Source organism: Petaurus breviceps, unplaced genomic scaffold (genome assembly GCF_028583685.1).
Source record: "Petaurus breviceps papuanus isolate PSGF00001 unplaced genomic scaffold, PetGlider_PUasm1.0 90808, whole genome shotgun sequence".
NCBI classification, from domain to species: Eukaryota; Metazoa; Chordata; class Mammalia; order Diprotodontia; family Petauridae; genus Petaurus; species Petaurus breviceps.
In genome coordinates this window covers 18,966,429-18,991,760 of record NW_027187349.1, presented here as the reverse complement: position 1 = coordinate 18,991,760, position 25,332 = coordinate 18,966,429, and the positions used below count along the sequence as shown (strand labels likewise).

Here is a 25,332-nt window from a genome sequence, read left to right as displayed (position 1 = left end):
ATAGGAAATTATTCTTTAGGCTGACCACCAGCCCAGATGGACACAAATACACTATTTGTTCTCACTGTATTTATGAACATAGAATGTTTTTGTCTTTGTATTTCCAGTGCCTAGCACAATACCTTGAATCTACTTTTACAGTAGAGCTACTAGAAGGGTCTATAGAGATCATCTGGTCTCAATCCCTCATTTTACTGATGAGGAACCTGAGTTACAGGGAAGTGAAACCATTTCTTCAAGATCACAAAGTCAGTAAATAGCAGAACCAGGTTCTCTGGCTCCAGATTTAGTGCTCTTTCCCACTGTGATATGTTTCCTCTAGCACAGAGGTTTTTAACCTAGGGTCCGTTAACTTTTTTTTTTAAGGCATTTGATAATTGTATTTTAATATAATTGGTTTCTTTGTAATGCATTTTATCTTATACATTTAAAGACATCATTATCACTGGATTGTCAAAAGGGGTCCATAACACACAAAAGAGTTAAGAACTCTTACTCTAGCAAGAGTTTGACAAACGTTTGTTGAACTGGATGAAGTATACAGTGTATGTATGTATGGTCCTAAAGCCAGAAGCCCAGGCCGTTCCAAAGAAATGGCAGCATCGCTGGGATGGAGCTGATGGGTGACCCTATAGATTAACTATGATTTCACTCCAGCTATTGCTTCAGAGCCCCTGAAGCCTGCTGAATTCCCTATGGTGTTTCCCTTGTGCTCTCTCTCTCTCTCCCAACCCCTTGGCCTTGGCCTATGGTGTGTCTCCTCGCTTCACTGGCATCTGCAGCTTTATGATCACTCTGAACCGATGCTTCCCAGTCTTCATGGTGCTGGCCTGGATCTACTCAGTTTCTATGATGGTGAAGAGCATCGTGCTGGAGAAGGAGATGAGACTAAAGGAGACTTTGAAAAACCGGGGTGTTTCCAATGCTGTCATCTGGTGCACCTGGTTCCTGGACAGCTTCTCTGTCATGGCAATGAGCACATTCCTCTTAACAGCCTTCATCATGGTAAGAGCTAGAAGGGATCCAAAAGTCCTAAACTTCCCTGGATCCTCCCTTTCCTTCCTCCTGTAAATGGGCCTGAGCCAATCACAGCCCTCTTAGGACAAGCTAGGAGTATCATGCAGATTGTTCAACCCCATCAGAGGAGGAAGGCTAAGGGCAACTCCCTTAGGTTCACCCACCACACTATAGACCCCTTTTAAGCAACCTGATTAAAGTCAGTTTATTTCAATTTAATAAGAATATACAGGAGACAGCATGGCATAGTAGACAGAGACATGGCTTTAGAGCTACGGAGACCTGGGTTCCATTCTTACTTCTGATATCCACTGGTTGTGTGACCCTGAGTAAGCCACTAAGCTTGTCAGTGTTCTACGCAGTTCTCTCAGACTACAAATTGCAGAGAAAAGACCAACCTGCATGGAGAGTGTTTCTTCATTGGAGAGTTCCCTAGATCAGTGAAATCACAGGTTTAGTTCCTTATCTGTCCCTATTAACCAGCATAGGCAGAAGACCATGTCTATAGAAAAAAAAAAAAAAGAAAAAAGCTCTGACTCTGGGGTCAGAGGACATGGGTTCTGCAACCTGTGTGACCTTGAGCAAATTCATTTTTTAACTTAAAAAACAAATTCCTATTAATACTTAATAATTCTCTCCTCCCTCTACCTTCAGATCCCCACCTCTCCTTATAACAACTAAGTATAGTCAAATCAAATAAACTCATCAGTAGTTCATGTCTGAAAATGTAGGTCCCAGCCCTCCAGGAAACAACATGTAGATCATAGATTTAGAACTTGAATGGACAGACCTCAAGAGCCATCTGCCCCAGCCCCTTCATTTTGTAGAGGAGGAGACTGAGACCTAGGAAAGTTAAGTGACTTGCCTGAGGTTTCACGATTGTTGGTAGAAATGGGATTTGAGCCCACGTACTCTGATCCCAAGGACAATGTTCTTTTCATCATACCATGCTACTATGTAAGCAGAAAATATAAAGTAATTTTGGTGGGGGCCAAAGTCTAAGGAGTCACTCATAATTTGGAAGATCAGAAAAGTTCTGTGTAGGAAGAGATGGCTCCTGACTTGAATAGAAGTAGGGATTCTAAAGGGTGATGGGAGCTAGCACTCCAGGCATGGAGCATGTTCTGTATAAGAGTGTGGTTGCAGGAGAATGCCCTGCATGGAAAAGAAATGTTTTATCAATTTAGTGAGTTAGAGGAAGAAATGAGAATTAAGTCTAGAAAGCACTGAACCCCACCCAACCCAGGATAACAACTTGAGCCTTCTACAAAGTGCCCAACAGAGCTTTGGGGAAGAAGAATCTAGCAAGAGGCACTTGGCTATAAAGAGATCTTTGTTTCCAAGTGTGGGAGAGATAATTGCAAGGAATTCTCTTCTTCTTGGGGATTACCATCCCAATCCTCCAAGAGCTGGCTTGATTTGGAATGTGGAGAGTATCCCAAGTAGTGTTAGAGGGAGAAACCTGGAATGTTCATTACTGTTAATCAAATTCAGATTCATTCTCATTTTTCTACTAAAGATATTCTCCTGCCTGAAGGAGAGATTCCTGTTCTAATAATTGGAATATGGAGACCTTACCAATTGGAGTATACTTAGGCTAATAATAATAATAGCCATTATTATTTTTTTTATTTAATATTGTGAGATCCTTGAGGGCACAAACTATGTTTTCCTCTTGTTATATCCCCAGTGCTTAACACAGTGCCTTCCACATAATAGGCCTGTAATGAATGTTTATTGACTGATTAATAATAGCTCAGATTTATGTAGCATTTTAAGGCTCACAAAATGCTTTGAATATATTATTTCATCTGGCACTTACAACTGCTTGACGTCAGTGCTATTGTTATCCCTATTTTTCAGATGAGGAAACTGAAGTGAGAAAGTTAAGTAACTTGCCCCAGGTCACATAGCTACTAAGTGATTCCAACTCAGGCCTCCCTGAACTCAGTAGAGCACCCTTTCTGCCTTACCCCATGGCTGCCAGCCAGTGTAGAAGCTCCTCTAACCAGGGAGCTTGCTGTGCCCTTGTAAACCAGGCCAAGAGCAGACCTTTGGTGGGGATGGCACGTCTCTTTGCAAGTGGTGTAGTTCCATCATACTGGATCATTTCTTTTTTGCCCCCTGACATGACTGGATCACAAGCTTAGAACTAGAAGTGTCCCTCAAGGTCATGATTGTCCTCTGGTCACCTTCTACTTATTTGTCTGCTTTTGCAGTCTGAATCACAAACCTTACTGTTCTTTTCCAATCTGTGGGAGCATCTCTCCTGAGCCTTTTCTCTCTCCTCCTTCTGCCTGTCATCATCATCACTGTTATTAAAGGTATTTGTTAAATGCTCCCCACTTCCAGACAGAGGTGATAGATTCTGAATCCATTTCTGTTTTTCTTAGTTTGCGTTGGCCACAAAGCCAATAAAGGGAATTTGTTGTCTTTGATATATACATGTTTACAATGGATTTTGTTTTCTTGCTTTCTCAGTAGATTGGGAAGAGGGGGATATAGGAGGGAGAAAATGCAGCCCTAGAAATAAAATAAAATTGAATTAAAAAATTTTTTGAAGCATTTGTCAAGTGCTACTCCAGGCTTGGTCCTAAGTAAAAGTTCTATAATATAAGTGTAATAGAGTACTGGATTTGGGATCAGAAAGACCTGAGTTCAAATCCTACCTCAGACACTTAAAAATAGTTATGTGACCTGGACAAGTCACTTAATTTCTCTATGCCTCGGTTTATTTATCTGTAAAATGAGGAAGGCCAAATAGATGGCTTTTAAAGAACTTTCTAGTCCAAAATCTATGATCCTGCATTCTCCCTGGGCCATCATATGGAGTCATTGCCCACTTGAGGATGTTGAGTCTCCTGCTGGAAGCCTCCCTTACCCCCAATTACTTAAAGCCTTATTATTATGCCCAGACCCTATTGATACCAAATTCCTGCTTATGGCTTTGTGTCATAAGTACGTGGGAACAGTGGAATAATCATTTGTTTTGGAGCCAGAGAACCTGGGTTTGAAATCTGGTTCTATCTCTTCATACCTTAGTAACCTTGGCCAACTGCTTAATTTCCTTACACTGCACATTCCTCTGTAAATATCTGGGTTGATCAGAATGACCTTTAAGATTGCTTCCATCTTGAAAAGCTAGAATCCTATGTTTCCAAGCTAAGTACTGAATTCAAACCAATCAAACTAATCTCACATCCTTTTAATGCTTTTTTTTTTTGGTGCTTCAAAAAATTTTTCACTGGATTATAATAGAGATCTAGGGAGATAATGGCTTTATTTAAGTTCTATACTAAGGTTAAAAAATACATAATTTATTAACACACAGGCTAGTCTAATTTCCTAATTATTAATATTGCTAACAATTAATAGTAACTATTAATAACTAACAGTTTACTAACAGGCTGGTTAACTAGCTTGCACTGGATTTTTAATTAAAGTTAGTGTTGCACGGGCTTGAAATCTAAGTGATTCTGAGAGACCCTTGTAAATTTTACGAGTGAAGAGTTTGGGTTATTTGGGCCTCCTAATAGGGTAGCACCTCTCCTCTCTCTGGGGGTCCCTGGTTCCTTCCTTCCAATCTTTTATCCCACCCTTCCCTCATTATCCAAATTCTGAATTTTCTCAGCATAATAAAAGCTTAATAAATGCTTGTTGACTGACTTGAAAACACTCAAAACACATTTGGACAAGGATCTGAATTGGCAGTAAGACTTTGCCTGGGCAGCTGCAGATAAGTGACTTTTAAAATCTCCTTTCTTAATGGAGGAACACTAGGATCCCAAAGCTTTAGGAAACTAGGTGAAGGAAAGTTCACCAGAAGCGCCTTGGCCACTCACGCAATTCTTCTCGTGGGAAATGGAATGTCATTTGACTGCAGCCAGAAGCAGGGCTTTCCAAGTGGAAATAGTTTTCCTTTGATTGATTCCCCCATCTTCCCCTAGCCACTCCCTCCTCAGCTCCACCAGTCTGGAGGAAGGCAGGAAGCGAGAACAATGGGAATTCCTTTGGGTTATTCCAGCTATTATTAAGAAAAAATAAGTGCTGATATCATTTTAGAAAACTGTGTATGGCAAGCTAAATTAGCCAGGGATGGACAGGGTATATCTCTGCCTTGAACCAGTTAGAGTTTACTTGGTATTTTAATTCCACAGAATCATAAAACTTTGACACTCAAAGGGACCTTAGATATTTTCTGGTCCTGTGTCCTTATTTGAAGGGGCTTTGTTTTTTAGGTAGATAACCTTTGATTTATGTGGAGAATTTCTTTGGAATGAGAAAAAGGGCATAGAAACTGATTTCCCTTAAACCTAAGAAGTACAATTGTTTCCATGTCCTGTGACCAAATACAATATTTTATGTATATGTGTGTGTATACATATACACTCATATATATGTATTACATATATATGCATATGTGTCTATATCTATAAAATATGTATATATCTATATCTATGAGGGCATATGGGTGGCTCAGTGGATAGAGAGTACTGAGCTTGGAAACAAGAAGACTTATCTTTATAAGTGCAAATCCAGCCTCAAACATTTACTAGCTGTGTGACCCTGGGCAAGTCACTTAACCTTGTTTGCCTTAGTTTCTTCATCTGTAAAGTGAGCTAGAGAAGGAAATGGCAAACCTCTCCAGTATCTTTGCCAAGAAAATCCCAAATGGGGTCACAGAGTCAGATAGGACTGAAAAAGAACTGAATGACAAATCTATATCTATGTTTATATCTAAAATATTGTATGTAATTTTATTTAAATATGTAATTTTATTTAAAATAGGTGAACATTTTAATAAGTTTAACACTGTACTTCAGACTTATTTTTGTATAACTATTTTGAATATCTAAAGCCCTAGATTCCATGTCATATAAAAAGAGTGTGGCCTTCTCCAGTTGAAGAGGCCATTCTCTTACAGGAGGCCCAGGTATCTCTAAACTTAGCTTTCACTCAAACCTATTGTTCTTCTGAACTTTACTATTACTGTGAAAGCCACCACCATCCAGGTTCAGAATCTTGGTTTCATTCTCTCTTCCTTTTCACTCACCCTCCTATATCCCATCTCTTAGCCAGTCCTGCTGCTTCTGCAGCTTTTCTCATATCTACCCACTCTTTCCTGAACTGCCACAACAGCCTCCTCAATGGTTTTCCTATCTCAAAGCCCTCCCCCCTCACTCTGTCCTGCAGACAGTTTCCCATAATGCTTTTACTAAAGTACAGGGTTGACCATATCACTCCTCTCCTCAGGATACAACACTGGCTTCCTATCACTTCTAGAATCAAATATAAACTAGTATTTGGCATTCAAAGCTCTTCACAACCTGGCCTCAAATTACCTTTCCAGGCTTATTACACATTTCTCCCCTTCACATGCTTTATAGATCAGGCACACTACCCTTATTATGCATTTCCTCATATAACATTCCATCCCTCTTCCTTCCTGCTGTTGCCCTAGGTGCCCTCACTCTTAGAATCCTTAAGTTCCTTAAAGATTCCACTGCAGGATGACCTGTTACAGGAAGCCTCTCCTGATCTCCCCACCCCGCCATATTATCTGGCATCTCCTTTGTATCTCCTATACGTGTGTGTTTGTCTCCTCTGCTGTTAACTCTGGGTGGGCAGGGCCTGTTTTTGCTTTTCTCTTTGTGTCTTTGGCACCAAACACAGTGGCTGGCACGTTCTAGGCACTCTGTTGATTGATTGATGTATTAGAAGCTTTTCTTCTCAATAAGTATACTTTTTGCTTGTGCCCCTGCCCAGGATGTTTCCCTGGAAACATTTGAATTGGTCATGTTTTGGGGTAACTTTCTTCCTAAAAGTCAATTCCTTACAAAGGTGTTTGAACTTAGAATGCTTATTCATCACAGCAATGGGACTAGCATTCTAACCTCCTATGACAAAGGAATCCAGTGATTAGATCCCTGGACTTGGAGCCAGAAAAATCTCAGTTCAAATCCCACCTCAGATATTTATTAACTGTGTGGTCCTGAGTACATTATTTAACCTCTCTGAGCCTTGGTTTCCTCATCTATAAAGTGGGGGAAACAATAGCAACTGCCCCAGGGGGTTGATGTGAGAATCCATGAAATCATGTGTGTAAAGCATTTTGCAAAGCTAAGGTGCTCCAGAAGTGAGTTACTACTATTGTCATTCTATTCACCCCCACTTCCGGTGAGTGGTGTGTCTTAACCCCTTTCTTCCAAAATGGTTCCATGTCAGCCCCACAAAAGACTCACAAATTAATAGGGAAGGTTTGTGTCTAGAAGTGTGGCTGCACAGGTTCTAGGATACATAATTGAAACAGCCCCTGCCCTCCAGGAGCTCACAATCAATACAAATGCCATTAGCACTCACCTAGTTCCAGACTAGTCCTGGACCAGTAGCTCATTTCTTTGAAATTAAACTACTTCTTACAAAGTAACCAAATCTATTTTCAAACATGAAAGATACCAGAATAGCACCTTTATATTTCATTGAGCTGATTTGAATTGTTTGAAATTGGGAAGGTATAGTGAATTTGTAGTAAAAGGACCTCAGTTCATATCTCTACTCTGTGACATTATTTATGTGACTGTTGATAAGTCAATTGACTCATCTGGTTGAACTAAGGCTTCTTCCAGCTCTAAACCTATGATCTGACCAAGTTCTGAGTGACCTGATTTACCCATTGAGGTGATATAATATAATGTAGAATATTACATTATAAAATATTAGTAAATCCATGTGAATTAGGGGGTAGAGAGCTAGGCTTGGAGCCAGGAGACTTGGCTTCCAATCTAGCTCTGATGCTTATCAACTGTGTGATCTTGGATGAAGGACATAACCTCTCTGATCCTCAGTTTCCTGACTTGTAAAATGGGGGGAATAGTGCTTATTTTAATTTCCTCACAGGGTCATTGTGAGGAAATTGAATTGTATACATTAAAGTATTATGGAAATGCAAATTATTTTTATAATATATTGTTTTAATGTTACAGAATATTATAATATATTATTATATAGTTATAATAATATCTTATTATTATTTAATAGAATCAGCAAGCAAATTCAACCTCCTCATTTTACAGATGAAGACACTGAGGCCTAGGGTATTTGAGTAGACTAGTCCAGAATCATACAGGTGAGGAGTTACCAGAAGCAGGGTGGTAACCTTGACTCTTGAACTAGTTCTCACTATAATGATCTGCCTCCTGGGTCAGAATGACCCAGTTCACAATAAGATGTCAATGTAGAATATAGTCAAATTCCTTGAAGGCTGGGACAGTTACTTCTTTTTTTTCTATCTGTCGGATCTAGAACAGTGACATCATAATAACAATTAGTGTTGATATAACACCTACTATGTACCAGGCATTTTACAGTTATGGTCTTACTTGATCCTCATAATAATTTTGGGAGGTAGATGCTATTGTTATTCTCATTTTACAGTTGAGGAAATTGAGGCAAACAGTGGTTAGGTGATTTACCCAAGGTCACACAAAAAGTAAGCATCTGAGGTAGGACTCAGGTCTTCCTGACTCCAAGCCCAGAGCACTATCCTCCGTACCGCGCAGTTGCCTCCTAGCTGACTAGCATATGGGAGGCAGCTGATGTTTGTTGAATGGTTGAATTAATGGCTAATAATTTGGGTGATGCATTTCTTGAGTTTATATTGCCTAGGTTCATAAACTTATATCTGGTATGGATTTTGTTTATTTACTTTTAATTATTTCTTGAGACTGGATCTTCCTATCTCAACCAAGCTAAAAGGGCAGTTGTCCCTCATTGACCCTCTGCTGATTGGCAGGGAAACTTTAATTTGCTACACTTCCAACCTGGGCTGGTTTGCTCCTCCACAGGCATGGCCCCTGTTTTAGGGGCTCACGGTATTAGTGTCAGACTTTGTAGATACCCAATCAACTGTAGCTCAGAACTCCTGAGCTCAAGAGATCTACTAGCCATAGCCTCCCCAGCAGCAGGTACTGCCAGCATACACCACTATACACTGCTATGCCATACCCGGTGGGATCTTCTTTTAATAAGGCACAATGTCTTCTTAGGCTCTAAGGACAGAATCACAAGCATGGTGGGAGGGAGCTATTGAAGCATCTGGCAAAACCTCATGGAATTGGATTAGTGATGTGGGTGGATGAGACTCACCCATCTTTGTGATGTCTTTGGTTGTAGCATGGCCAAGTCCTGCACTACAGCAATCCAGTCATACTCTTCCTGTTCCTCTTGGTGTTCTCCATTGCCACCATCATGCAGTGCTTCCTCTTCAGTGCCTTCTTCTCCAAGGCCAACCTGGCGGCAGCTTGCAGTGGTGTCCTCTACTTCACCCTCTACCTGCCTCATATCCTGTGCTTTGCTTGGCAGGAACGTATGACAACCCAGATGAAGATGATGGTGGTAAGTATTTTTCTCTTTCCCTGATGGGATGGGAATGTCCTGATGTTGGCTTAATGCCTGTTCTCTGAGAAGGGTCGATTGGTACCTGTTATCCTGGAAGTATCACATAAGAGCAACTTGCCTAATTAAATAGTTTTCACTTAAGGCTAGTACCACAAACTGAATCAAAGTCAAACAGAAAAGAAATACACCCACAGTTGAAGGAGGTGGGAGAGATTGGGAAACCAGGAATACTCTGGGGAGGGAAGACGGAAAAGAGAATGATAGAGAAAGCTCACCCCAGCCTGCTTTCCTGTAGCCTCCTATTCTCACTGGTTATTCTTACTGACTAGATGCTAAATCCTGCTGTTTCTGTACTGTCAAATCACTGTTATGTTGAACTGTTGAACACTGTTGTGTTGAACAATTGAAACACTGTTGTCAGTGCTCTCTAAAATTGGCACCCTGGGACAAAATACTGATAGCCCTACCCTAGTGATAACATTGGTTACAGGAAACAGGGCTAAAAGTCATAGGCTCAAAGGGGGTAGAAATAAATTTCTTGTGCTGAGATTCCTCACATTTGCCCTTGTCTGACCTGCTAGATCAAGCTGAACTAGAAGCAATTTGTGAAACTCAGATCAACTTTGTGGCCCATGGAGCTCATCTGAAGATCCAGAATGGCCCTTTTTCTTTATTGCTTCTTTTCCCTGATTCAGCAGTGCCATGTGTGGTACAATGGAACAAATCTGTAATTTGGAGTCTGATAAACTAGGTTCAAAACCTGGCCCTGCCACTTACTACCGATGACCTTGGTGGGGGGGGGGGTTGCTAACTTCCTCTATGCTTCAGTGTAAAATGAAAGAGTTGAACCAGATACCTTGCAATGTCCCTTTTATATCCAAATCTATGTTTCTACAATACCTGTGTTGGTGATTAAGCTTCCAGCATCAACATTTTAGATTTTCCCAATGGACCTAATTTTTTTTAAAAAAATTATTTATTTTTAGTTTTCAACATTCACTTTCATAAACTTTAAATTTTCTCTGCCTCCTTCCCCTCCCCCCTCCCCAATACATCCTTCAACCCAATATTGGCTCTACATATACATTCTTTTTTTTTTTTTTGCCTTTTGGAGGGCAATTAGGGTTAAGTAACTTGCCCAAGGTTACACGGCTAGTTTTTTTGTGTGGGTGTTAAGTGTCTGAGGCTGGGACCGAACTCGGGTCCTCCTGACTCCAGGGCCAGTGCTTTACTCACTGTGTCACCTAGCCACCCCTTACATATACATTCTTATTAAGCATATTTCCATATTAGTCATGTTGTATAGAAGAATTAGAATGAGTGGGAGGAACCATGAGAAAGAAAAAAACAAAACAGAACAAAACAAAAAAAGAGTAAGTAGTTACTTTGATCTAGATTCAGACTTCATCTTTCTTTCTCTGGATATGGTTATCATTTTCCATCATGAGTCTTTTGGAATTGCTCTAGGTCCTTGCATTGCTGAGAAGAGCAAAGTCTATAAAAGTCAGTCATTGCATAATGTGGCTGTTACTGTGTACAATGTTCTCCTGGTTCTGCTCACTTCACTTAGCATTAGTTCATGTAAGTCTTTCCAGGTTTTTCTGAAGTCTGCCTGCTCATCATTTCTTATAGCACACTAGTATTTCCCAATGGACCTAAATTTTTTAATCTCCCTCCAAATGTCCTTAAGCTGAAGTCCTAAAAATACATGCATAAAATGAATGCAGAGATAACCTGGCAAATTCAGGAAGATAGGGAGAACAGGTATGGAGACCAGGGATTGTCATTTGCTTATCTAAGGGACCTGTCAGTCCAGGAAGCCTCAGCAATTAACTCTGCCTTCACTGTAATCATTTCCAAATGTCCCCATCTCCAATGTCTCATAAAACTAGGATAAACTGCCTCATATTCCTTCAGAATGTAGTTCTCTTACCCTTCCTTTCTTCTCTAAGTCTCTCCATTACCATTCAGGTTCTGGTGGGAGAGGAATGCCATCTCTCTCTAGTTTGGGAAGAGACCTAATACTGTAGCTCTTATTCCTCTCTGTTTACTTGCTGTTTGCCATTTATTTCTGGCATTAAACTCATAGTTCATTGTTGATCTTGATAATACGACTTTTTCCAAACTGCCCACAATGGTCAGACAACAACAATTCTTTTCCACTCAACATGTAGGCAGAGCAGATCAGTTTTTGTAATAACTGGGCAGACAGGAGGACCACTATGAGGATTCTCCTGACTTCCAAGTTCGCCAGGGATGCAGAGACCATACATACCCTAGCTCAGAGCAGGAGAAATATCTGGGTGTCACAGAAGTATGTCTGGAGACCACCTTCCTCCTGAAGGTAGAGCATCTAAGTCCCACTAACTTCCTCAAAATATTGAAAGCCTTTTAGGTAAGTGGAAACATGTACAGCAGGCCTGGCTGAGTAGTGATACAGGCCAGGGGCTCAGCTGAGCCCTGATTAAAGGGATCCCACTCCCCTTCCAAATTTCCTGTGTTGATACCATGGGGAATTCCCCCACCTGGCTTGTCTTCCATGCAAACAGCCTGAGAAAACAAACGCAGTGATCTTTGGTCTGGGGGTGGCAAAAGGTGAGCAAACACTTACTGGGAGGCTTTCTTTGAACTGCCTTTTTCCAAAAACTGGAAATTTCAAATTTGTAGCCAAGGCTGCCACTGCTACGCCAGTTCTAACAAATCACATTTGAGCTGAGGTGTATGTAAATTCTGGTCATTAGGGAACAACATTCCACTTGGTCAGTTCTCTAAACAAGTGGAAATGCAGTTCTTGTCCTGGAGAATAAAAAACGATTTAAAATTGACACCATTTAAAAAAAAGAGGACTTCTCTGTGTCCCATGAATAAAACTATAGTTCTCATCTCCCTTCCCTTTCTGCTTGGTTTCTTTTCTTCTGGAAAGTGAAGTGGTTTAGAGTGCTGGACCTGGAGTCAGAAAGATCTACATTCAGTCCCTGCCTCAGACACTTACTACCCATGAGACTCTGGGCAAGTCACTTAATCCTCATCTGCAAAATGGGTATAATAATAATACTAATAAATCTCATAGGATTGTCATGAGATCAAATATTTGTGAAATGCTTCGCAAACCTTAAAGCACTATTTAAATGCTAGTTATCATAGGCATATCATAGAGCATGGTCTGGGCATGCCAGGGTATGCCATCATACCAGCCTGTGCCCCTTATGTGGTCCATGACATAGTCAAACTGCTCTCATGAACACATCCTGTACCAGTGAGACAGCATCCCCTGGCTCTCTGTCCCTAGGACACTTCAGTGTGGGGCATATAGACTTCTTTTATAGAGTCCTCAGCTCCTCTAGAACTGGACCAAATGTTTGGTATTACATGATCTGCAGCATGTGGGGGAGGTGGCTGATGGGCACTAGAACCCAGCTTTACTTTGGTGTGTTGTTGCTGCTCTTTTGTTATGGAGAGAGGAGGGAAGGAAGTTGGGAGGAATCTTGAACCTGGGATTTCATGAGAAATACCAATGTGAAAATTCCTTCTCCCAGTACAGATCGGCAACTTGTCTGCTGCTTATTAGTCCTAGAGAGCTGCCTAGAGTCAGGAAGAAAAAATAACTTGATCAGAGTTGCCCAGCTAGTATGAGTCAGAAAGGGAACTCAAACCCAGATCTGACCTCACTCCGAGGCTGACTCTCTAGGCAGTATACTATGCTGCTTCCAGTATCCAGAGGCTTCATATTCAGTGCAATCCATAGGATCATAAATTTAGAGCCAGAAAGACCTTGCAGATGATTGAATCTAATCCCCTGAAACCATCCATCAACAAATATTGAAGTGTGTCCTATGAGCCAAGTGCAATGCTAGGCACTAGGGATACAAGTACAAAGAATGGAGCCATCCTTATTCACACTGAGTCTGCAGCTGAGGAAACTGAGGCCCAGAGGAATTAAGTGCCATGCTCCAAGTCACCATCTGGTAAGTATCTGAAGCAGGCAGAAATAATACTAATATTAATAATAACAATATCCAGTATTTATATAGCATTTTAAGGTTTGCAAAATGCATTTTAAATACCTCATTTTGTCCTCAAAACAACCCTGGGAGGTAGGTACCATATGCCCATTTTACAGATAAGGAATCTGAGATACAGAGATTAAGTGACTCGCCCAGAATCACCTACCGCTAATTGTCTGAGACTGGATTTAAACTCAGGTCTTCCTGACTATGGGCTTAGCACTCGATTTCACTGCTACAACTAGCTGCCTTCAACCCATGGTTTCTGGCTAATATTCACTGGGTGAAGAGGTGGTCCAGACAGGGGCTAGGGTCCCAGAGGCCTGAGGGTCTCTGTCACACCTCTTGATTCCCTCACCTTTCTTCAGCCTTCCAGTGTTAACGCAGTACCTGTACACAGTAAGCACTTAATAAATGCTCTAGTCTGATTGACCCTGGAGGAAAATACACAGGCTTTCTCCTGGCACTCTTTCTACTTCTTGCACACTTGCGTTTGTCATTGTGTTATGTGAAGGACTGTCCTGCAAGTCCTGGGACACCTGCCCTAATATCTGTGCCTTTTTTGCCCAGAGCCTGCTGTCTCCTGTGGCATTTGGGTTTGGCACTGAGTATTTGTCTCGCTATGAAGAGCAAGGCCTTGGACTCCAGTGGGCCAACATTGGCAAGAGTCCCATGGAAGGGGATGAATTCAGTTTCTTGCTCTCCATCAAAATGATGCTGATTGATGCAGTCCTTTATGGCTTCCTGGCCTGGTATCTTGATCAAGTATTTCCAGGTGAGTGAAGCTCTACCTGATATTTTCTTGTTGCCTTTGGACACATGATAAAACAATCTTCACCAGCTCCCTTTTTGGCCTCTTTAAGGAAGAACCTCCTAGCCACACTTCCTTTTAGTTGCTGTGGTGGAAGTATTATTTAGTTGTTTGTAGTCGTGTCTGACTCTTTGTGACCACATTGGGGTTTTCTTCGCAGAGATACTAAGTGGTTTGCCATTTCCTTCTCTAGCTCATTTTACAGATGAGGAAACTGAGGCAAACAGAGTTAAGTGCCTTTCCCAGGGTCACACAGCTAGGAAGTGTCTGAGACCAGATTTGAACTCACAAAGATGAGTCTTCCTGACTCCAGGTCCAGCACTCTATCTACTTTACCACTTAACCACCCCCATTTAGTTGTACCTTCCTTCTGTTTTCTGGTTTCATTTATGGAGGGGATGCCAGTATTTATTTATTGTATTTCAGCAGTATTTATTGGTCATTGTATGAGAAGCTTACATTTAGAGGCCAGTAGCTGAATTAATGTCCATAGATGATCTAATAGCCCTCTGCTTTTATTTTTGCAACTCTGCCACCATCACTGCGGAAGCAGAAATAGTGGACAAAGAAGACTAAGGGCCATTTTGTTTCTTTCTTTTTTTCATGAAGATCTTACACCCCTCAGGGCAGATGTATCCTGGGTTCTTCCATTTCTCCCCACTGCTCCCCTGCCTTCACTACTCACATTTCATGGTGGGGTACTCATCAAATGATACTATCTAGAACAGGAAATCCAAGAGCAAATAGGACACCTGGGACAACCATTCTGCCCCCTGGGCTTGGGGGCAAGCTCTTCCCATGTTAATAGGATCATATAGACTCTTAGGGAAAGAAGGAACTTTCCATGGTTACCTAAGCCATCCCCCTAGTTTTACTGATAAGAAGACTGAGTTCCTGGTAGGTTAAGGGATTTGCCTCCTATCACACAGAAGGAGTTTGGAGACAGGCCCCTGTGTTGTTGGTGGGAACTAGTTCAACAGAGGCAGAGTTGCCAGATGCCTTTATGATGGCTGATGAAGCTGCATCCTTCATAAATTTCTAAGAAGGTCCAAGATTCCCAATCCCCTGCATATCCCAGCGCAGCACCTAGCATATAGGAGACACTTAGTAAAAGCTTATTGATTGATTGATTCCTCCTGCCTGCAGCACAGCTTCTTCATCAGTGCTGTCCATCATAATGAAAGCATTTTTAGTTAAAGTATCATCTAACTCTAAAAAAATAGCATGTTCCTACAGCTGGAAAAGGCCTACCTTGATTTAAGTGACCTTTAAGTCAACTAAAAATCAGTTGCTGTGCTTAAACAGTGAATGGGTATTTTCCCATTGCTATCTTGCCTAATTTGTGGAGTCTTAAAGGATACAGTCAGCAGCATGAGAGTGAGTCTGGAATTGACTCTAGACAAGGTACTGGTTGTGTGAATGTAAAACTCATGGCTGTTTGACCATTTCAGGGACATCTTCATACAAAAGAACAACCAAGCCATAACCAAGGAGCGGTAGTTGCTCCTGCTGCAGAGTGAGAACAACAGTCACACTCCTTCAGCAGGGAGACAAAACTGCCCTTAGAACTTTGTTAATAAGAATAATTAGTTACTATGGGAAGCTACCAGGTGGCCCACTTCCTCTCCCAGACAACTTCACCCCCAGGGACCCACTGTGCTCCGCTTCCTCCCATTTCCAAAAATGTATATCTGAGGGTCTCTGTACATACATTGAGGGGAGGGGTCCAGTGTCCTAGGGGTTCTGCCCCCTTCCATGGGACATTTGTCCCAGGTCCTTTCCCGATCTCCAACCTAATTTGTACGAAAGAGGTTTTTTGAGGGCTCCTTTCATGAGTCTTGTCCTGAGTGTGTTCTGTAGCTCTTGTCCTTGGCACTAAAATTGCCCATTATAGCACTGACGAACATACAGGAAGCCGGCACAGTCTTGCTTCTCTCCTGCCCTCCAATAAGTAGCTCCATTAGGCAGCAGAATAATTGGCTAGACTACAGATATCCAACTTTGGGTCATCTCTTTCCATAAGCATCATATGATCATAGCTCTGGAGCTGGAAAGTACCTTGTAGACCATCTGCTCGAGCCCCCTCATTTTACATCTGAGAAAACTGAGGTCTTAAGAGGTTGTGACTTGGCCAAGGTCACATGGGTAGCATGTGGTATGGCTGTGATTTAACTCAGGACATTCCCACTACACCAAACTGTTTATATCGCTATGGGCTCCTCTTTTCTTTTGGCTTTAGCACCCTAACTTTCCTGAAAATATAAGAAAACCAATGATGGAAGAATATGAGAAAATGTAAGAAAACCAAGACTCTTAATGAAAGCATGCAAAACGGCCAGTCTTTGTGAGAGGCTATAGTTCTAGTGTGTTATGGCTAGCAAAACTATAAATATCTTTAATTACAGTCTGAGATTCACATAGATAAGTCCCAGGCACTTACAAGAATGTAGTTGGGTGGGGTCCCAGTTAGAACATTTAGTCTACACCTCCTTGTTTATGTGTGTTTGTGTGTGTTTTCCAGGGGACTATGGAACACCACTTCCTTGGTTTTTCCTTCTGCAAGAGTCCTATTGGCTTGGAGGTGAAGGTGAGTCCTGAAAACCTTCTACCTGGAACCAGTAGTGCTGTCCTGTCCTGTCGGATGTGACTGGTTGGCTCAGGTCCCTTTCTGGAGCAGCTGGAGAGATTCCAGTGGGAATGCCAGCTGCTGGCTTTGAACCTGGGTAGCCCATCATTAGGAGGGTGTTATTAGTTGGTGAGTCAGCGTGCCACCTGAGGGCCCTCTGCTGCATTGCAGAGGCATTTGGGCATCTGAGAACATCCCCCACATGTGTCCCCAGTGTGTGTGAGAGATGGCTGATAAGCCCTTTTATTCTTGACAACATAAGTGAGGGAGATTGAGTAACTCTCCAAGGAGAAACCTGAAACAGCAGCCCTTTCACCACTGGGTGTTAATGACTGTTGAAAGCCTCTAGGATGGGGGCAAGATGATCTCGGAATCATAGAATCAATCACAGGATCCCTCAGCCAAATGGGACCCTGGAGGCTGATTAGTACAACTTCCTGCCCCATCCCTAAATCTCTTCTGTGGTTTTTCTTACATTTAGAAGCCAGTGGCTAAATTAATGTCCACAGATCGTCTAATAACTGTGGGATTCTTAGGACCCTCTCCTGTTCTGTTTGTATCCCCAGCATTAACAAAGAGGAGAGAGGAAAGGAAATAAGCATTTATTAAGTTTCTTCTCTGTGACAGGCACTGCACCTTACTTTTCAAATATTATCTCTTTTGATCCTCACAACAGCCCTGTGAGGAAGCTACCATTACAATCCCCATTTTACACTAGAGGAAACTGAGGCCAACAGAGGTCAAGTGACTTGCCCAGGGTCACACAGTGTCTCAGGTTGGATTTAAACTCAGGTTTTCCTGCCTCTAGGCCCAGAGCTGTATCCTCTGTACCACTTTGTGAGTACTCACTAGGTACTTTTTTATTCATTCATTCATTCATTTTCAAGGGTTCTTGAACCTTTTTTGTGTTATAAACCTGTTTGTCAGCCCTGTGAAATCATCTGACCCCTTTTCAGAATTATGTTTTTAAATGCATAAAATAGAATGCAGAGGATTACCAAAGAAAACAATTAGATTGAAATCATTTTTTCCCCATCCAAGTTCATGGACCCCCTGGGATCTATCCACAAACGATCCTGTGGACACCAAGTCAGGGATCTCTGATTCTAAGTCTTCTGATCTCTGCTCCACCGGACTCTCCCTCTGTAGACTCTTCAGCTTCCATTGAGTCTCAGCTCACACACTGCTAACCTCACACGCTGCTAGCATCTGCCTTCATACTCCTGACATTCTTGCTTACTTGGCACGTACTTTTATACAAGGTTAGGCAATAGATAAGAGTCCTGTACGTACTGTCAGAAAACCTGGATTCAGATCCCAATGATGCCACGTACTTCCCGTGTGACCATGGGCGAGTCACTTTAATCTCTCTGGGTCCCAGTCTCCTCATTTGTAAAATCAGGGGGGTGGACTGGATGGCCATTAGCTCTGCATCTGTGATCTTGGGTGGGTTTTCTCCAGTAGGATGTAGGCTTCTTTGTTACTTCTTTGTCCTTATATCCCCAGAGCTGAGCCAAGTGCATGGTACACAGAGGTAGATTAATAAATGCTTGTTGAATGAATGAATGAATGAAGAATTGAACCTCTCTTGAAACCTCCTCTTCCTCCTCCTTCCTATTCACCTGGTCTTTATCCTCTCAAACTCTTCAAAGGAACAGGTAGTTCTCCCAAGATGAAGAAACTTCCAGAGTTTCTTGGGGATTAATCCTCAGAACAAATATTCTCAGGCCCCTTCCATGTTGACACAAGTATGCAGAAGGCCCAAAGTGAGGAGAGATCAGGGCATTTGTTCTACCATGAGGCTTTAGATAAAAGTTCAGCCTTCCCATTGATCAAGGACACCTGGCCAAGGTTGGGTTCCCCACCCCCTTTTTCCTTTTGGTATTTGGGGACAGAGGCAGAGAAAGAAACTTCAGGGACCAAGCCTTAAAGTAGTCTCTGTGGGCAAAAGAAATGCTTCCCAACCTGAAATGTGAAAAGCCTGCCTTACCCCTCCTCTCCCCCCCAAGGTACTTTTCGGGATTCTCTCTGTAGTGGCAGGCTTGGGTCTAAGTTAGCCCTCCCCAGGAAGACCCTTCAAACATTCATGTACCCTTGGGCTTTTATAAGGCTTAAGTGATTTTAAAAAATAACTTGAACACAGAACATTCAGACAGCTTGGTGTTTTTCTGCACAACTTCTATTTATTTTTATATAATCAATAAGCATTTATTAAGAGTTTACTATGTTCCAAGCATAGGGATAAGTGCTGGGGATATAAAGGAAGGCAAAAACTAGTTCCTGACCTCAAGGAGCTTACATTCTAATGGGGAAGAATGAATTCATTTTAAAAAGAAAGATAGTGAAAAGGTAGGGTTCTTTCAGATATGAGAATCCTCTATTCAAATTGGCAGCCTTTGGGATTGCTGGAGAAACCCTAGTTTGCTATAAAAGGCAGAAAACTATCTGGAGCATCCTTATAAACAGTTGTCTGTCCTTTATATCTTACCACATCACAATTCCACCTCATCATGAAAATTTTTTTAAGAATCATGTCCTCCATCAGAAGGTAAATAGCAATGGGGCCGCTAGGTGGAGCAGTGAATTGAGCACTGGAGTCCTGGAGTCAGAAGGACCTGAGTTCAAATCCAGCCTCAGACACTTAACACTTATAGCTCTGTGACCTTGGGCAAGTCACTTAACCCTGATAGTCCTACTTTCTCTCTCCAAAAAAAAAAAAAAAGCTAAATAGCAGAGAAAGACACACAGTTGCATTTGCCTAAATACCCCTTCCCCTCCCCCATGCACAAACACCCCTATGTGACCACAGCAGAGGCAGCGCTCAGGGACAACTGGGATCAGAGATGTGGAACTGCAGGGGTTTTAGAAATCATCTAATCCTGCCTCCCCTCATTTTAATAGATGAGGGAACTAAGGCAATCATTTCAATTCCCTTTGAGGAGAAAGGACTTGCCCAAGGTCACAAGGATAGCAAATGGCAGAGCCAAGACTCCACCTCCAAAGGCATACCCTGCCTATGTGCCCTTCACCCTCCCAATTTCTCAAGGTAATTGTCTGGTATGTAAAAATGCATAGGACCCAGAGAGTAAATAATGAAACATACCTCCCCCTTCCAGGTGGAGAAGCAGGGGCTGCTAGGGCAGAATGTTAGAGACAGATTCAGGTGAGGTAATTGTATTGCATGATTTTGTGAGTACTATCTGTGTGATAGGGGGTGGAGGGGGGAGAGGGGAGGATTGTTTTTTCTCCAAAAGAAAAGACTATGATAAAAAATGAAAAGCAACAACAAAGCCTATCTTTAAAAATAGCAAAGGAGTTCCCATTGTGAGAGGACCCACCTATACACCCTGTACCTCCATCTTTCCCACTTCATCCGATGCCTTAATTGGGACCCTGGATATCTGAAGACCAGATAAACCTTGTCATCAAATCCAAGTTAAAAGCTCACTCCTGATGGGCTCTTCCACTTCCTGGCACATCCCAATGCACTGAAACCGTCTGACTTTCAATAAAGCTTGTATTACAAAGCCCTCAGGAACGGCCGTGACTCCTGGGCACGGATTGCGCAAGGGGGCACCCAGAAAGCTTGAGTGAAAACTCTCCTGGTTTCAGTACGTCACAGGCGATTGCGGAGTTGGGCAGGGGCGGTAGGGGTGGGGGTAGGTACCCGGAGGGGACCCTATGCTCATCCTGCTGACTCAGCCTTCCTGGCTGCTTCTCACAGGGAAGACTCCTCTTATCTCCTCCCCCGCCCACTCACCCTTCCCAGATCTTATTCAGAGAGTTAACTCTGACTTTTGGTCCCTCTAGGATGTTCAACAAGAGAAGAAAGGGCCTTGGAAAAGACTGAACCTATAACAGAAGAAATGGAAGACCCAGATCACCCAGCTGGGATCCATGGTATAAACCTTAGACCAGGAGTTTTTAAGTTTATGTGTCCTTTATGTGTCCCTTTGGGAGGCTGATGACACCTATGGGGCCCTTCTCAGAACCATTTTTTCAATCCATAAAGTAAAATATATAAGATTAGAAAGGAAAAAAATTCTATTGAAATACAGGTTTGTGTGTGTGTAAAGTTCACAGGCCCAAGATTAAGAACCCTTGCCCTAAATTAAAAAAAAAATTTACAAACATATGTGTGTATCATAAAAAAGAAAAATAAATAAAAAAGCTTAAAAAGATAATAAAAAAGAATAAAAATAATTTTAAAATTAGAAAAAGGAATTTTTTTTTAAAAAGAATCTTTGCCCTACCTAGATAAACAGGGAAACCCAAGCAAAGGAAAGGGGAAGTCTCTGAAAGTTAGAAAAGGTCAGAGTAACATGTTTAACTTGGTTGAAAGGAAACCTAGGGAAATTAATGGTCTTCATTGACAAAAACTAAAGCTGAACCCTTTGGAAAGGACCAGTTGCATATATGCAGAAAAGCAGGGGCAGGGGGAAAGAAGGGGAGACACCCAGACATGAGCATGTGTTTCCTTGAGAAAACCTGTCCTGAGGTGTGGGCAATGTGTTTGTGCCCTTGTTAAGTGAGTCCCAAGTGAGTTACACAAATACACTGACTTCACTTCCGAGGATTTAGCAGGGACAATTGATTTGGGTCACTAGGCTCTGAGACGGATATGAGCCATGAGGAAAGGCAGAAAATAGAGCTAGTGCCCCAACTGTATGTGCAGTGGGGAAGCCAGCTCCAGAAAATCTGAGAGCCCCATCGCTCCAGTCTAAGCTACCTGATGATTCCTAACTGGTTGGCCCAGGTTCAAAGTCGTCATTTTCTTAACCCAAATTCCCATTTTTCATGCCAGGATGACATTTCAACTTTCTTTGGAGTGGTCAACAAAACCAGCCTTGGAGTCAAAAAACCTGGGTTTAGCTCCTGCCTTGGACATATACTAGCTGTGTGAATATAGGAAAATCACTTAAACTCTGAATGCCTCAGTTGACTCCAGGCAGGAGCATGGATTTAGAGCGAGAAAACATCTGAGAGCTCACCTAGTCCATTTCACAGGAAGACGTTTAACAACTAGCTCTCCAGGGAAAGCACGTGCTCGCGACATAACTCTTAAGTTTAAACTACGTGATTAACATCTTCTCCATCATGTCCTTAAGGCTCTACGGCCAACAAAATATAAGTTGAGCCTTTCGTTGTAGCATTTGCCAATTTCTGAAGTATAAAGGCCCATACTGAACATTTAGCAACCAGCTCTCTGGAATCAGCAGAAGCCAGTTTCAGCACACTGCGGCTTCTTGAGCCTTGGTTTGTTAGGGAGAACTGTGAGCCTAGATCAGGAGACAGCTCTTACCCACCTAGGAAGCTGGGTGGATGTGGCTCTGCCATCAAGGGATCTAAACTAGAGATACCATGTTAGAGGCCAGGACAAGACCTAACGCCCCCCACTCATCTCTCATCTTCTTTTTCTCTAAGATACCTTCTTTGAGAGAGAGCTCCCTGGACTGGTACCTGGAGTGTGTGTGAAAAATCTGGTGAAAGTCTTTGACTACCAAGGCAAGCCAGTAGTGGACCGCCTGAACATCACTTTCTATGAAAACCAGATCACTGCCTTCCTTGGGCACAATGGCGCTGGGAAAACCACCACCATGTGAGGAAACCATCCAGATGAACCTCAGGCTTCACATTGGGGTGGGGTAGGGGAATGCACTCTTTTCCCAGCTATACATCTTAGTATCTAAAACTTCCTTCAGGGGTTAGCTTAAGTGCTATGAGATCTCTTCAGTGATAAGTAAGGGGGAGCTACTTGGTGCAGTGGATAGATAGAGCATTGGACCTGGAATCTGTAAAGACCTGAATTCAAATCCAGTCTCAGACACTTAGTAGCTTTATACAAGTCACTTAACCTCTGTCTGCCTCAGTTTCCTCAATTGACCTCCCAGGGTTGCTGTAGTAATTATTAAAGTGCTTAGCACAGTGCCTAGCACACAGTAGGTGCTTCATAATAAGTGTTTCCTTCCCTCTGATTATCTTTTATTCTTATGGGGGTGAGGAATGAACCTGAAGTTTTATTGCTATAGAGAACTCCCAGTGAGGAAAACCCTTTCTACCTGTGAAAGCTGGCACCCGCTCTTCCCATTCTAGTCTTAGCAAGAATTATCGGGGGCACTGAGAAGGTAAGGGACTTGCCTAGGTTGAGATGACCATCATGCATCTGAACCAAGACTTGCCCACAGCTCCTTCCAAAAACAAAGACCAGTTCTCTATCCTTCCCTGGGCTGCTCAGTGTCCAGCACTTAGCATGATTTAGAGACGTGAATAAGAAATGACTAGGCCATGTGGGTAGTTCAAGGAAGAAAAATGAACTCTATTTATTGATTCTCAGGACAAGGTTTTTATAGAGCAATGAGACAAAGGAAGGGGACTCAAGTATTCTTATCATTATCTTAGTCTGTTATATCCTGGAAGTAGCACAGAATAGATAATTTGATAAGGATTTGTTTTCTAGGAGACTAAAGTCTTAGGGTAAGACCTTTGATCTAGGCCTCAGGTACCTGCTAATGCAACCGCAGTCATAAACAGATACAACTGAGATCAAACTTGCAATCCTCCAAAGATATCACGGTTAGAGCTGACCACCCAAAGATACCTGAATGCTGATTCAAATATTTTAGCTCTTAATAACTAAAATCTTGGGGTATAGCCTCAGAACTCAAGTAACATCCTTGTAAGTGTAACCCATAACAAAGAACTCAGAAGCTAACTTAACCATAAGTCACATCTCAAAGAGATTCTTGTTTTAAAGTCCACTATTAGGATTTAATATATGAGTCCTGAACCAGGCCTCTTTGGCTCTCCACACCATGACACATCTCTAGACTTCACTTCATTAGAGCATCTTATATTATCTAGACTGTAAGCTCTTTGAGGGCAGGGACTTTCGTTTTATAGCCCTAACACTGAGTGCTTAATTAATAGGATTGCCAATTTAGAGCTATAAGTGACCTCTGTATGACCAAACTCCCCATTTTACAAATGAGGAAACCGAGGCCCAGGAACCGAGGAACCAGGGAAATGAAGCAACTTGCCTAAGATGATGCAGGAGTTTTATCAGAGCGGGGATTTAAACCCAGGCTCTTTGCTCCAGAACCAGTTTTCTTTCCCATATATGACACTGCCTCATTTGACACAATTCTACATACATTTATATAGTGCTTACTGTGGGCCACAGACTCTGTGCTAAGCGCTTTACAATAATTTGTGTTGTTCAGTCATGTACAATTTTCTGTGGCCTCATTTGGGGTTTTCTTGGCAAAGATACCAAGTGCATTTCTTTCTCCAGTTCAGGGAAACTGAGGCAAACAAGGTTAAGTGACTTGCCCAGGGTCACACATGTAGGAAGTATCTGAGGCCAGATTTGAAGTCATGAAGATGAGTCTTTCTGACTCCAGGCTGGCGCTCTATCCACTGTACCACCTGGCTGCCCCATCTTGACCTCATTTGATCTTCCACTTAAGCTCTTTGTGACATAAACAGTGCCTCTTCCTCCCTTTCTAGTCTTAGCCCTTCCTTATTCTTCTCGTCCTGTTTCCACAGCACTGACCTCCTGGCATTCTCCTACTTCCTGCTTCATCTCTTGTCTCAGAGTCTTAGCATTAACTATCTGTCCCTCATATCCTCACCTCCACAACCTAGTTTCTCCAATTTCTGCTAAGTCCCAGGTCAGATCCTTCTTTCCACAGAATGTCCCTTCTCGTCCCCTCTGGCTGCCCCCCCTCCCTCTAGGTCATCTTCCATCCACCTCTATCTCTTGTATCTGCCTGGTTCTTTACATCTCCTGTCCCCCTTTTGGAGGCTGGGGTAGTGGTGCTATGTAAATCCCTTTACTTTTCTTTGACTCTTCAGGGCTTAGCTCATACATAAGAAGTTATTCTCTCCAATTGTTTCATGGTCATGAATGAGAGTGAATTGCATTCTTCCTCCTAAATAATGCTGGCTCCCTTCTGGGTTTTAACAGCAGAAGGAGAGTTATCTGATCTGAGATCTCGTGAGATCTCATTTACACACACTCTAATATAGGCAGAGCTCATGAAAGCCAGTGTGGCACTGCCAGAGAGAGTGGACCTGGGCCTTGGGGTTCGTTAGGAAGGCTTGGGCTCAAATGCTGCCCCTGACACTTGGGCAAGTCACTTAGCCAGGAAATCTTGACTCTAAGCTACTGAATGGGAGACGTTTCCACCCTGAAAGTCATTGAAAACCCAGGTCAAGACTAAAATGAAATGTGAAAGGCAGTATGGTGGTAATGGAGGCTGCAACCTGAGCTCACATTCCAGTTCTGGTCCTTTCTTAGTTGTGTGACCTTGAAACAATCACGTAACTTCTCAGAGTCTCCGTTGCCTCATCTATAAAATGGGGGTGATAATATAACTACCTCTCAGGATTGTCATGAAGAAATAGCTTTGTAAAGTGTTACATGAATGGAAACCACTCACCACTACCAGCCTTAAAGGAGTGAGCTGTGGGTAGAC

General features: G+C 42.3%; 1 protein-coding gene across 1 annotated transcript in view; it reads left to right on the top strand.

The window, feature by feature from the left end:
- Window positions 1–25,332, top strand: part of ABCA4 (ATP binding cassette subfamily A member 4) — a 172,162-nt gene that overhangs the window by 77,957 nt on the left and 68,873 nt on the right. The window contains exons 14-19 of the mRNA XM_069070555.1: window positions 783–1,005; window positions 9,190–9,411; window positions 13,989–14,193; window positions 16,751–16,816; window positions 20,666–20,755; window positions 22,280–22,454. Coding sequence (XP_068926656.1) covers window positions 783–1,005; window positions 9,190–9,411; window positions 13,989–14,193; window positions 16,751–16,816; window positions 20,666–20,755; window positions 22,280–22,454 — 981 coding nt within the window. The remainder of the gene's footprint in view (window positions 1–782; window positions 1,006–9,189; window positions 9,412–13,988; window positions 14,194–16,750; window positions 16,817–20,665; window positions 20,756–22,279; window positions 22,455–25,332) is intronic.